General features: G+C 35.6%; 2 protein-coding genes across 2 annotated transcripts; both read right to left on the bottom strand.

The window, feature by feature from the left end:
- Positions 1-3,418: 3,418 nt before the first annotated feature.
- On the bottom strand, positions 3,419-6,478 carry LOC137961647 (peroxisomal membrane protein PMP22-like). The gene is made up of 7 exons (XM_068808414.1): positions 6,242-6,478; positions 6,055-6,153; positions 5,245-5,346; positions 4,853-4,928; positions 3,970-4,040; positions 3,802-3,887; positions 3,419-3,651 (listed from the first exon to the last, which is right to left on the bottom strand). The coding sequence occupies exons 1-7, from the start codon at positions 6,311-6,313 to the stop codon at positions 3,600-3,602; spliced, it is 558 nt and encodes a 185-aa protein (XP_068664515.1). The 5' UTR covers positions 6,314-6,478; the 3' UTR covers positions 3,419-3,599.
- Positions 6,479-8,672: 2,194 nt separating this feature from the next.
- On the bottom strand, positions 8,673-9,223 carry LOC137948969 (uncharacterized protein At4g13230-like). Its single transcript, XM_068795215.1, has 2 exons — positions 9,104-9,223; positions 8,673-8,975 (listed from the first exon to the last, which is right to left on the bottom strand). The coding sequence occupies exons 1-2, from the start codon at positions 9,221-9,223 to the stop codon at positions 8,673-8,675; spliced, it is 423 nt and encodes a 140-aa protein (XP_068651316.1).
- Positions 9,224-14,199: the final 4,976 nt, after the last annotated feature.

Raw genomic sequence — 14,199 nt, 5'->3', positions numbered from 1 at the left:
GCTTGAGCAAGGTTTAACATTTTACTTACATTTAAAACTATAAAAATAAAAAATACAAAAATAAATAAAAAGAATTTTGTGATGAACTTAGTACCATTAAACTGCAAGTCATCGTAGAGAAGTTGTAGACTTTGTAAAGGAACATCCTACTATATAATAACCAGCATAATAGACTTGAAAGAAAGAGTAAATATTTCCATCAATAGTATTTATTCTTTTGACAAATAATAACATTTGATATTGATGGAGCCAAAAGGGACGAACTATCGATCGTCTTTGAGGTTTGAGATAAATAAGAGCAACTATCAACCAACTAAAGAGGGAATTGATGAGATTTTAGTAAAAAAAGTCTATGTTAACGAATCGTGAGCTAACAAACCAAACTTGAAAAATCTCGAGTTTGGCTTGTTATACCTAATAAGCGTAGCTCAAGTAAAAACTAAACTGATCCGATTCGGCGTCGTGCTACCTTTATTGGCCAATATTCATCGATACAGAGTATATTAGATTAAACCCATGTTTTAGAGTGCAGTTAAATGGTCTTGTTCAGCATTTTTCTCTTCAAGTGTAACTCAAATAAAGAAAGTGACTCATTTAGTGTAAATCCAAAATAACAGAGAAAAGGGAAACACTTGAAGAACAAGAACTCTAAAAGGTCACCTTTCGTGTCCCCATTTGGTCCTATCTGTTTTTCTGCTTCATCAAAGATCATATTTCTAATGGCAAGCCTCATGATAGGAGCTACCGTGGTTGCACCACAAGAGGCTCTAGCACAACCAGCAGTGATCATCCAGTTGGAGAGTTTGATAAAGATAGTTTCTTTTGCTCTTGCCTGCCCCTTCAGCCAAAGCTCGACCAACCAATAGATGCAAACATGGCTATTACTAAGGCACAAACGAACCAGAAGACCCCATGATTCACCAGAGAAATAACTTCATTTTATAGAAGATAATATAATCTTTTGATATCAAGCAGGCTTTAATCTTAAAGATGCAAGTAGTTATTTAATGAATAATTCATATAACTCAATACATGCTCCATCTTTTTTTTAATTTTAAATATATATTTCAGGTTATTTGTACTTTTAGCATTTTTGAATGTTAAAACCGATATGTTGGCAGTTTCTATCTATCGTACCAAATTAGTAATGTTGACTTTAAAAGCAAGTAATCTTATATGACTTTTACAACAAAAAATCTCGCGGAGCCAGAATTATTATGGTGGAGTCTTAGAAGAGTCTCACTGGAGAAGCTCTCACGAAAGAGTCTCAATTAATGGTGTTTTAGTTATGTTAGTATTCTATTTATATTCAATTATTCAATGCTTCTATGACTTATTTTTAAGTGTTTCACTTTGGATGTAATTGAGATAAAGTTAATTTAATTGTAATTGAATTCTACTTGTTTCCACTTATTATAAAGAGAGACACATTATACTTAAATTACAACAAATTAATGAAGTATTTCTATTTTTTTAAAAATTAATATGGTATCAGAGCAGGTTTTATGAGTCTCTTTGGTTAACCTATAGAAATAATGTGATTTTTTTTTCTGATTTATTATCTCTAGTAGTTTAGGTTTGTATTTTACATTTTTTATTCTTCCATCCTTATACTTGTTTTTTCTTGGCATTTAGACCTCCATACCAAACTTTTCATATTACAAATTATATATTGATAGAAAGAACTTTGAATCTACTTTCCAAAAAAAAAAAGAATTTTGGCAATCGGAGTTTTCTACAAAGAGAAATCGATACATGAAGCAACAAATGTCATGCGGCAAGAGAGGCTCGAGCAACAACAAAATACTTCAATTTTTTAGCTGTTTGTACCATCAAGAAAGAGACTTTACGAAGAGTTATATGACAAATAAAGATCTATAAATCTATTTTCTAATCTATTAAACCAATTCTCAATCTGAGTTTTCTAGACGTAGATATCAATTTCAAAAGTGTCAAGGGTCATTCTAGTAAAAAAAAAAAAAAAAGAATACTCAATTCAGCTAGATTATAGAATCCAAAATCTATCAGATTCTTTCTCTCAAAAAAATATATTCTTTGAAGGAATATTATACTTTAATAAAATATATCAAAGTTTAGTTTTAGTCGGAGCAACTTTCATGTTAATCTATTTTATATTTAAGGAGATATTTTTATTGGAGTTAGCAACAGTCATGTTAAATAACGAAAGCAAATCAAATGGTTATATAATATTCAAGAACAAATTTTTTTATGCCAAATTAAGTATCAAATTAAAGTTCTTTAGTCTAGTTTCTTGAGCAAGAAACAGTTTGTGATTTTGAATTATATTTTGGGAGATATAGATATTATAAGTATTTTGCCAAAGATATCCCATTTGTCTTATTTTATCTCCTACTATCTCTCCATGCATTGACTCTTCTAATCAAAGAGTTTTGGTCAATTTTAACTATTCCATGATGTCCGTTCAAGGTATACAATATCCTGCTTCAATGTTGTTTTCAAGTTTTGAGTTTTTGTTACTTGGTTGTGTATCTTCTACATTGTAAATCCGAAAAAATTGTGGTCACCCCAAAAAAGTTATCATTAGTCAAATTTATTAAGTTTTACCGTTATATTATCCCCTATTTCTTTTTTTATAAAAAAAATCTCATTCTGGATTTGTTTTGGAAGTATAATAGTTATTTAGTTGAACATCTTGTGTTTTCATCACTTCAAAGGAATGTCTAGACCACTACCTCAAAAGTATAGGAGTGTACCCAACAACCAGCTCAAATTACGTCTTTTATTCTTCATCCAATAGGTGATTTGTGTTTGAGCTACTCTTAAAAAGTTAGTCTCTTTGTTGTGCCCAAAAGTTAGGCCATTTTTAAAATTGAATGAAATGTGTTTCAGACTATGACCGTTTTGACTGGTCTATGAAGCTTTGTTGTACGACTATAAATGATTTTCTTCTCCTATATTGTATTTTGTTCAAGTTGGATCTCTATGTTTTTTTAATCCCTAAGTTAAGAAAGAGGAGAAAAAGAAGTTAAAAAAGAGATATTTTATTCGATATGTATGTGACCAAAATATTCAAGAAAGACGGAAAACAAAAGCATGAAGAAATTTTTCCTTGCAACCTAAAGTTGTAAAGTCCAACTTAAGGGAGAGTGTTGAAGAGCAGGTATGAAAGATTCTTACATAACTGTCACAACAAAAAATCTCATAGAGCCAAAATTATTATGATAGAGTCTTACATGTGTTTCATAGGAGGAACTCTCGTAACAGAGTCTCGATTAAATATTTTTAAGTTCTGTTAGGCTTCTATTTATGTCCAGTTGTTCAATTATTTTAAGACTTATCTTTTAATATTTCACTTTGGGTGTAATTAAATTTTACTTGTTTCCTCTATTATAAAAAGAGGTATATTGTACTCAAATTACAACAAGTTAGTGAAGTATTTCTCTTTTCCAAAAATTCAATAGTTGTGAACAAACTCATCTTTATGAAGAGATAAAAGTATGTTCAATATTCACTTTATTGTGCAAAAAACAAAAAAAAAATCACACCCATCTATGTCACTAACGACTCGAATCAGCTTCCGATGACACCATCCTTCTAAACAAAGGCTTCTTTTGTTCTTATGCTTTCTTAGTAGCGAGAGTACGTGCTTTTAGATTCAGAAAGATTGCCCTGCAAATTGTTAGTAAAATAGACAAGCTACTCAGTTAACAGAAATTCACAAACCATTCTGCTGACAATATAGAATTTAATTTTATTCTTCCTATGCTGGACAATCCGGTAGCTAAAGGTTCATGCTTAAAGAGAATCAGAAGCACATACCAGCAAGAAGCAGCAAAGCTGTGGAATATGACACGGAACTGCAACGGCATATATTGGTGGTTCACCCAACCAACAATAGGCCAAAACTGCAAATTAAATCCAAAGTTGTTGTTAGTGAGAATACTGCTGGCTGCGCTGTAACAAAGAGCATTATCCTGTAATCCATACCCTCCATGCAGTCAATTGAACGGCAGGCCAGTCCTTCCTTACTTTACTCTTAACAATGCCCCATGATCGCCCTGCATGGGCCAAGCAAGATAATTTCAAGGATTATTAACATGCTAAACAATTTTATCGAGAATCTCCTCACACTATTGTGAATTTTGTGAACTTGAAGATGGCTAACCAAGCAATGGAACTGGAGGGTGATAGAGCACTATGGATGTTTGCAGTTCATCATCATTAAGCTCATTTTTACAGAAATGGTACAATTAAAGACGAACAAAAAAAGCAAGAACGGATAAAGTGGCTCTTCTATCCACTAATAAGAATTTGTATCAACACCAGGAACAATGAAGTTAGGAGCATTTATGTTTTTAAGCAGTAGAGATACTCTTCATGAAGTCTATAACGACAGCAGATATCATCCAATTGCATATTGGAAAAAATATAACCAGTATCTCATTACTGGATTTGCAAATCGCAACTTATAGTTCTGCTCATAGATTCTGAGACCAAGTTCAGTTCCCTGGGAAAGTTCATAACCCAACACAAAATGTAGGACTTATATTAGGCCCAGTTACACGCAATGCAGGCCTCAGATTAGATTACCCTGGTCTCATGGAACACTAACTAGCCTTCAGCATGGACTAACTGAAGGACTTGAGGACCCGAATTATTTACTTTTGCATGAAAGTACAGAGATTCTACATTTCATGAAGTCAGAATATTTAGGACTATATGATGAGCAGTAAGAAGTCCAAATGACAAAACAAAAGCAGCACACACAAATGGTCTTGATCACCTGTATCTTGACGAGGGTCAATCTTAGATCAAACAAATGCAGAGCTAACAATAATGATGAGTTGACAATATGGAATTCTGAACTTACCCTCTATTACTAAGCTGTAATACATCATAAACAACATGTTGTTCCAAGGAGAACTTGTTAGTTGTTCCAACAGCACCTGAAAATCAAATACATGTTATCAATCAACACCGGTTCTATGATTAAGATGAAACAACTGCGGCACAAAGTAGCCTAGGACTTCTAAATGGAAGGCATCGAAATGTAGCCCTCCAAAGGAGATATTCTCACACATTCATCTGAGTTAGAAGATTAGTTCTCATAACCAGATATAAGAACCAAAGATTTCAATGACAACAGATCAGAACAACCTACAAATAAAACATTCTTTCAGAGAACTGCTCCAGAACTGACATCACAAAAGAGTAAAGCTGGTATACTGATCTAGAAAAGTCCAGCAGCACACTATTACAGACCTTCTTCAAAACAGTCATTTTGTCCTTCTTGCCCTTGAAAATAACATCCATGAGCTTGTGTAGAAAGTGACCAAAAGGACCTCCATAAGCAAAACCATATAGCTGTAGAGCAAGAACATATCAGAATTAGGCAGAACAACAACAGAAAAAAAAGAAAAAAAGGGGGTGAAGCATGTAGGTAATTGGGAGCAGATACAGTTTCTTTATGGACCAAATGTGAATAACAGCACGGTTAAGAATGTCCATTGACAGGTTCGTTTAGGAGATCCCATTTTTACAAAAAAAAAAAAAAAAAAAAAAAAAAAAGAGGGAGGTGAAGGAGAAAAACAAATGTTTACTTCAGATAGCACTCTGCAAAGATGGCTCAAACCAAAAGCAAGAGCATCCATGCAATCACAAATGAATAAAAATATGATAAATTCCTTTCCAACTCAATTCACTGTGTAAAAAAGCGTAGAGATTGCAAAGTTTTCCCATCAAACAAGCATCAGACTAGGAAAAATCGGAAATTTAACAACAGAGGTCCCATCAACAAACGATACAAAAGAAGTAGAGACCGAACAAAGAGAACTAAACGATAGCTAAGAAATGGCGGTTTGCACAAAATCTCTTCTGCCTCCATGTAGTAAAAACCAATGATTACAGTGAAAGAAGAAACACAATAACAACAAGATCACCAGATTTGAAAATAAATTACAGTTTCACCGACTCCATACACTATAGCACAATCACCCATTATCAAAGAAAACAAATCGTCAGTTACACCTAATTAAAAGTTTTAACACAAATCAGAAGAAAAGGAATTCGCACCATCATAAGAAGCAATCGGGTTACTTGAAGCTTCTTAACTCCAGAAATCTTCTGGGCAATTGCGTCACTGCATCCAGCTAGAACCCCGGCCGTCACAGCCTACGATAAAAACAAAAAACAAGCGAGTATCTGAATAAACCCACCACCATAGTTTTTTTTTTCTTCTATTCAAGGAAATTAAGATCACCTTAGTTCTGAGTGGATGGAGTTTCAATTGCAACATGTATTTTCTCCATGCTTCTCCGACGACCTCCGACATGGCCCAAATCCCTGTCTCCCCCGATCCCTCGCTTGGTAACTCTGGCCTCTCTCCTTTCCCTGAAAAGAGTCGTGGGGTTGGTAGAGATGGCCGCGGAGCTATTACCGGGAAAGTACAGAGAAGTCGCGGAAGAAAACAACTCTACAGATCACAGCTCCCGCTACGAGTCTTTGACTGGACAAATCGGCAAATTAAAAGGAAGTTCATATTTAGCGGGCTTACGGAATTGTGGTCCCCACAATGGCACGTGTCACATAAAGCATATAATATCTAATTATTTTCTGAGTTTATTTGATTATTTTATTGACATCTGTTTCTCTTTTATAATCGGTAGTTATATTTATTTAAATTTATAAAAAAATTAAAATAAAATTTAAATGAAGTGCTTGGATTATAAAATTGCTTATTAGATATTAATTTAGTTTTAAAATGTTACACATAATTTAAATAAATAAATAAAAAATAGCTCCAAAATTACACATCTATCAACCAATATATATATATATATATATATATATATACACATATACACATACTGGGCTAATCCAATATGAAAGGCGATTTTGTGCGAAACATGTGAACTGACTATCTTAGCCGTCTGATCTTGATCAACGACATAATGGGTTAGGCAAGAAATAAGAAGAGAGGAAAAGAAACAGGAGCGGGGAGCGGGAACCGGGTTTCGTTTTACACTGTTGATAAAGATCGGACGACTGAGATAGCTATTTCTCATGTTTCGTACGAAATCACTTTTCGTATTGGATAAACCCTCTATATATATACATAGAAGGCTGATCCAATACGAAAGGTTATTTGGTGTGAAATATACGAAACAACTATCTCAACCATTCGATCATAATAAAAAATTATCTCAATCATCTGATTAACATCTGAGATAGTGTTTCACATGTTTCGCATTAAATGGTTTTTCGTATTGGATCAACATCCATGAAATGAATAATGTCACTGCCCTTGAATTAGCATATTGTTTAATAGATCATATATCGTTCCAAATGTTTTTTTGCTAACAACCCTAGCCTAAATAGCATAAAGGGTGGCATCAAGCCGAGTCGAGCCCGAACTTGCTTATGTTCGAGCCGAGCCCAGTCTCAAGCCTAAAATTGTTATCGAGTTCGAGCCCAAAAATTTCAACTGAGTTCGAGCTCGAGCTTCAACATACATTTAAAACTTTTCAAAAAATATATATCAAATATATTGTATATAAAATTATACATTCATTTTACATAAAATTGGGTATGACCTCTACTTAAAATTGGGCATAATCTGTATATAATACCTGTATAAAATTCGGCATGACCTCTACTTAAATTGGGCATAATTTATATTTTAGGAAAAACTAAAAATATTTTTCCTATGATACATATTTCCAAAGTCCTTTAAATAAAATCCTATTACTATTAGTGACTTACTAGAAAATTACAAAAAAATATTTTAAAATTTTCTTAGGAAAGTTAAATGGACATCTTATTGCCTCCTCTAGGAAAATAAATAATAATTAATAATTAATATAATATATTACTATACTTATTGATAAATTCTTAATCAAATAAAATGTCAAACACAAAATTGCTATGAAAATTGCCTCATGCTAAATGTATTACAGCATCAACTGTCAAATACTTATTCAAAAATTTTCTATACGGTTTTTTAGCCCATCTTAGCAGGAAAATCTTACTTAAAAAATTATAAAAAAAATTAATAAGAATTTTCAATTAGAAATTTTTTTCCAAAAAACATGAGGCACTAATAGTCCCTAGAAACGTATTTCTACTAAAAATATTTTTTAATATTTTTTTAAAAAACCATTAATAGTCCCTAGAAATATATTTCTACTAAAATATTTTTGCAATTTCTTCAAGGTTTTCTCCACCAAGACGACGCCGAGGGAAGGGGTTAGGAGCACAGGACCTGTCATTGGGGATGATGGCGGCGACGAAAACAGAGGCGCAGGAAAACGAGGGGAGGAAGAAATCGAAGAAAGAAAATGGAACCAAGCGGCGGCGAGCATCTGTCGATGACGATAGTAGAGGACGGAGGGGCTCGGCGGCGACGAGGGGAGGAAGAATTTTTCTCCCCCTCGCTCTCACTCTCCTGCTCTCGCTCCCTTGCTCCCGCTCCCGAGTCGTCGACTCCAAGCTCGAATCACGAGCCGGCTTGCGAGCCTTCGAGCTGAACCTTGATTCGGTTGAGCTCGGCTCATTAATTTAAACGAGCTGTTGTAAGAGAACGTGAATATTGATTTATTAGATTAGAAACTAGAATCAATATGGGAAAGGGAGGAAAAACAACTCTGCTTCCATGGGAGCAGATCGAAGATGAAACAAAATGTTTAATGGATTTAAGGAGATCCAGCATCCTTGGAGTTCATCGATTGCTTTACAGTTTCAGCCTTGTCTTTGACGTTAGCTTTGACGTCCCCGGCGGTTTCGACGACGGCATCTTTGTTCTTTTCAGCGGTCTCCTTGGTCGAATCCCATGCGTCTTGTGCCGTTTGCTTTGCCTTCTCTCCCACTTCTTTCGCGGTTTCAACCACCTTGCTGGCGGCATTGCTGCCCATTTCACTCACCGTCGTCTCTGTAACATTGTCGACGGCATCTTTAAGGTTATCGGCGGAACTCCAAGCTTCTTGTTGTGCGTTTACCTGAAACTTGTTTTTTTTAATCACAAGATCGTTTTGTCTCATTTGTTTGAAACAGACTAGTCTGAGGAATGAAGAAATTAGATAAATAAATTATGGAATTGCAAAAACATTAAGTTAATTAAAATGACCTGCACCATTCTTGAAGCGGCGCCGACGCTGAGTCTGGGATTTACAGGTGTTCTGAGAATGGCGGAACCCAGGCAACGGAATCTGGGAGAGCTCGCTGCGACCAAAGTCATGTTGGCCATGGTTAGTTGATTCGTTCTGGCAGGACAAATTAAACAAGTAGGAAAAAGATCGATCAAAACGATCGACTGACCTTGACGACCGCTAATTAATTGATTGATATTGTTTCTTCCTTGTGACAGCCTGAACAAAGATTTATTTATATAGATGTCGGGACGAAACGAGGGCATTGAGAGAACGACGCCTACGTGGGTGGAGAGAGTAATTGACTCAGTTAAACGGCAAGAGTAATGACAGGCTCCACCATGAAGGGGTCGTCTAACAGAAGGCAGAGGAAGTGGAGGAGGTGGTGGTGACGATGGTCTGCATGCATTACATGGCTGCATGCTTTTTTATATATATTTTTATTTTTTATAATTTTTTTGTTTATTTACCCTTTTACCCATTTACCTAGTTGTTAATCGGGTAAATAGATCGAACCGAAATGTCTTAAAAATATAGGGTTGGAGCCGATACCAAATACTACGATGGTAATCAAAATGGTATATGAAATAACCTATTCCGTTTTGTCTATATAATGTTTACACCTCCTATATATCTTATTCTCTCTATCAAACCGAAGCTCTACCAAGAAATAAATGTTGCAGAGGCCAAAACGAAATGTCAAATAACACTAAGGGGGGGTTAGTCAACTTGAAGGACAAGATGATCTTCAACCACATAACGCCCTTCAACAATTGAAGTCGTTAGTGGAGCGCAGATGAAGCTTCATCTCGATGCAGGGGATGAAGGGGCCTTTCATCTCCACGGTTTAATTTCAATCATGTGGAAGAAGGCCCTTTTTGATCTTCTTCGAATTGAAGGACGGGCGACGCTCTCGGCCTCGCTCTCTCTCCTCGCACCCCCCCCATCACGCGTCGTCTTTTTCTTTTTTCTTCCTCTCTCCCGCACTCCCTTCCCTCTCTCGTCTCCCTGCGCCCCCGACATTGATCTCGTCCTTCGTCTCCCTACGTCCCCGACGTTGATCTCGGCCACCATCTTAGTTCCCTCTCGTCTCCGGCCTCAACTCTCGGTCTTCTCTCGGCCTCGCCCTCTCTGTCGCACCCCCTCTCTCGTCTCCGTGACTCCCTCTCTTCTCTCGGACAAGCTCTCTCTCTCTATTCCTTCCCGACCTCCCTTTCTTCCCTGTCTTCTCCCTCTCTTCTCCCTTTCGGCCTCCCACTCCCTTCTCTCTCTGGCTAGTCTCGATTAGGCATCGATTTCACCCTTCGGCTTCGGATTTCCCCCTTCGATTTCACCCTTCGGTTTCACCCCTGCCATATTTATACGAGAAGCATCGCAATGTGATCTTGATCTTCACAGGACCTCAACTACCACATCAGCTATAACTGCTGCTAACAAGAGCTATTTATCATAAGCAAGGGGATATCGATACAATCGTGTGGAGGATTCTCCATATTCAGCTGAATCTTGGGGCAGTCAAAATGTTATTTGTATGCCTGGCTCTGGTTCACATTCAGAAAAGCACATTGCCTTCTCTTGGATGAGTATGGAAGATTACTTGGATCATGATATTGAATTGAGGTCAATGGTGGAGGCTCTTAAAACAGTGAGCTCATCAACTCAAAGCTTGCATGTGACATGTGACACAAGTAAAGCTTTGTTAGTGCCTGATTTGAGTTTTCAGTTGTCTTATCCAGCCACACCATCTAACTCAACTGATGGAACTCACCTTCAAAGGACAAAATTTGATAAGGCATCGGATGTGACGATATCATGTAGGGAAGGACTTGTTAGTAGGATCTTTGAGATGGATGAATTGGACTGCTGGCAATCAGAAGACGATGATTATGATCTTCTCAAAGCTGATTTCCATCTTGGTATTAGTCCTGATCTAAGAAGTTCGTCTTTAACTGAAGAGAATGACCTACAACTAACTAATGGGTTTGGATCACCTGAATATGTGGATGACCAAAGAAGAGATGGGAAATGCAAATTGAGAGTTCCTCTTGAACTGCCTGGATGTGCAGAGTCCATAAGCACTAATGGTGGTGGACTGGTTTCATCTGGTGATTCAGATTGGACTATGTGCTATAAGAACCAATTATTTGAAATGTGATTATTTTTATCCAATCTTTTCAACTATAAACTTTATTTTCACCCCTCAGAAAATCCTTCTGCCAATTATTTTAAATATGATTATTTTTATCCAATCTTTTCTACTGTGAACTTTATTTTCACCTCCCACAAAATCCTCCTTCAATGGCAGAAATTTTGGTGGATGTAGTAAATTTCACGAGTTGGATTTTAATCTCTGAATATTGTGGAACTCATATTTTTATTCCCCTAAAACCTTATCTCTCTACTTGGTCAGAGCAAGATCGCCTATTCATGTCTAAGTTTCAGCTTACATTGCTGTAACCAGCACCTTCCCCCCGTCTCTTTCTCTGTTGATCAATTGCACAACTGCCCTCTCTCGCTCAATGTAACATTACCTAGTGTTTGTGACGAATCTACTCTTTCTTTATTTTGGATTGAAATATTGCAGGTTTATAATGATTTGTTGTGAATAGTAACATCCAGTTCATGTAGCTTCAAATCTCATATTATTATTTTTTTGTTCATAACGTTTTCATTTGCATAATAATTCGATTTCTGTCTTGCAAGATTTCTTGCTTTTAGGACAAGATTTTCTCTGGTAAATAAAATATAATTAAAGTATGCATTTGATTAATATATCATCATTAATTATGTCAAAATATATTATTAATTAATACAATGCAAATCTATCTTATGTTATTAATATAATATTTTTTATTCATTAGTCAGAATTTTTTTTATTCACTCTATTGTATTAGTGATTTAATAGTGGTAATTAAAATATTGTTAACTCAAACACTTTGGTTTAATTAGTTCATTTTTATAATTATTAAAATCAATAATTTTAAATTTCTATAAGATGAAGATGAAGATGAAGTTGTCCACACTAACACCCTATTTCAAAGATTTCGAAGATGAAGTTGTCTTGACTAACACCTATTTCGAAGATGAAGATCATGTAGATACATAAGATGAAGATGAAGATGGAGATCAAATTTTCATTTTGTTGACTAACCCCCCCTAAACAAATTTAAGGGGAAGTTCATCTTCATCTCCTGCTTCAAATTCATTTTATTCATCTACATGAAATTCAATTTCAAACTTGGTGTTAGTATGGACATGAGACATACAAAGAGTTTTGATATACGAGATTTCAATGGCTACTTATGGGTATTGTGATTGTGTTTTTAGAGATAGAGAAAAAAATTATGAGTTAATAGAATCTAGTAGGATGTTTAGGTGACTAAGGGGGGGTTAGTGCCCCAAATGGATTCTTGAATATCAAGTTCATGTCCAACATGAAGATCATGTCAGTCATGTACATGAAGATCATCTTCGCATTTGGTGTTAGTGTTGACAACTTCATGTGCACTGGAAAACAGTTTCCAGTGTTAGTGCCCCAACATGAGAAAAACATAAAAAACAAGAGAATCTCTAAACCTTTACAATACACTTAATTACAATATAATCTTTAAACTCCAAATTAGGTAAAACAACCATTATTACTACACGAATAAATTATTTAATGTATAATTAAATATATTAATATATTTATTAATTGAATTAGATATATTATTATGCATTAATATGGTAATTACATGAGCCAATGAAATACGCACATGATTAATTACAAATAATAAATAAATAACGTGGAGTTATTAATAACGTTATAAATAAAAAAATGAAAGTAATACGTGGAGTTATTAATAACATATGATATACTTTAACCTAAAAATGAATAATTTAAGAGAAAAAATTGATCTAATCATAAATTTAACACACTATATATTTGTATATAATATATTTTATGTATTATTAATTAATAATATATTATCACAAAATTTAAAACCATTGGTTTAATTAACTATAACAATTGGATAATTATGCCAAGATAATTTATCAAATATTTATTTTAAAAATATTTTAATTATGACTATTAAATCACTATTTTTAATATAGTAATTATAAAATAAATGTATTAAATAAATAAAAATAATTATTTTATAAATTAATGACGATAGTTTTAAACTATAGTCGTCTTCCTCAGGGTCGTCATCTTCGTCAGGGGCGAGCCAGCGGGCGACGGCGACGGGCCAGTGGGCAACGCCGATAGAGGCGGCACTCCGACGGTACGCAGAGAGGGAGAAGAGAGGGAGGCCGAGAAGTCCAAATGTCAAAATCGAAGAAAAACGAAACTGAAACAGGGAAAATCGCAAGAAATTGGAAGGTCTTTTGGGGGAAAAAATGATAGCGTGAGGGAGAAGGGAGTGAGATGCCGAAAGGGAGAAGAGAGGGAGAAGAGACAGAGAGATAAGAGAGAGGGAGAAGCGAGCGGGAGGTTCAAAGGGAGAGCGAGTCCGAGAAAGAGAAGGACGTTGGAAGAACGTTTGCAGTGAGAGATGGAGGCAGTAGAGAGGGAAATCGGAGAGGGACGGCGGAGACAAGAGAGCGAGCAGAGAGCTCGGGCTTCACGGAGACGACAGAGGGCTGCGGGAACGAGAGTGTCTGTGCGGGAACGAAATGAGCGAAATGAAAAAAAAAAAAGAGCGAGACGGTCGAGCCAGAGAGAGCCCGCGCGAGAGAGTCAAGTGGATGATTCTCAAAATCGGTGCTTTCCGCCCATTACTGTTGAGACATGAACTCTTGATTCATGTATATTCATGTACATGACATGAATTTTGGCGCCCCCTAACGACATCAGGACATGAACTGCGTAATGTGCATGAAGATCATGTCCTGAGTCATGTGTACTAACCCCCCTAAGTTAAATGTCATTCTTCATGTTTTATGCCTATGCTAGTAGAAATACTATTTTACAAGATACTTCAACTTATAAACAACTTTATAAGGCCTACACCAAATCAAACAAGAAACATCTTAGTCTACACTACAAGAAAATGGACTTTTTCGTTGGTGGAAGTCCAAATTTCGCTAGGAG

The sequence above is a fragment of the Aristolochia californica genome, unplaced genomic scaffold, assembly GCF_029961685.1.
Source record: "Aristolochia californica isolate CCGP_79_NKW_82.1479 unplaced genomic scaffold, dmAriCali1.0.hap1 SCAF_1, whole genome shotgun sequence".
In the NCBI taxonomy this organism is placed as follows: Eukaryota; Viridiplantae; Streptophyta; class Magnoliopsida; order Piperales; family Aristolochiaceae; genus Aristolochia; species Aristolochia californica.
Note: the sequence above shows the minus strand (reverse complement) of the source record. Positions and strands in the feature narration are given on the sequence as shown.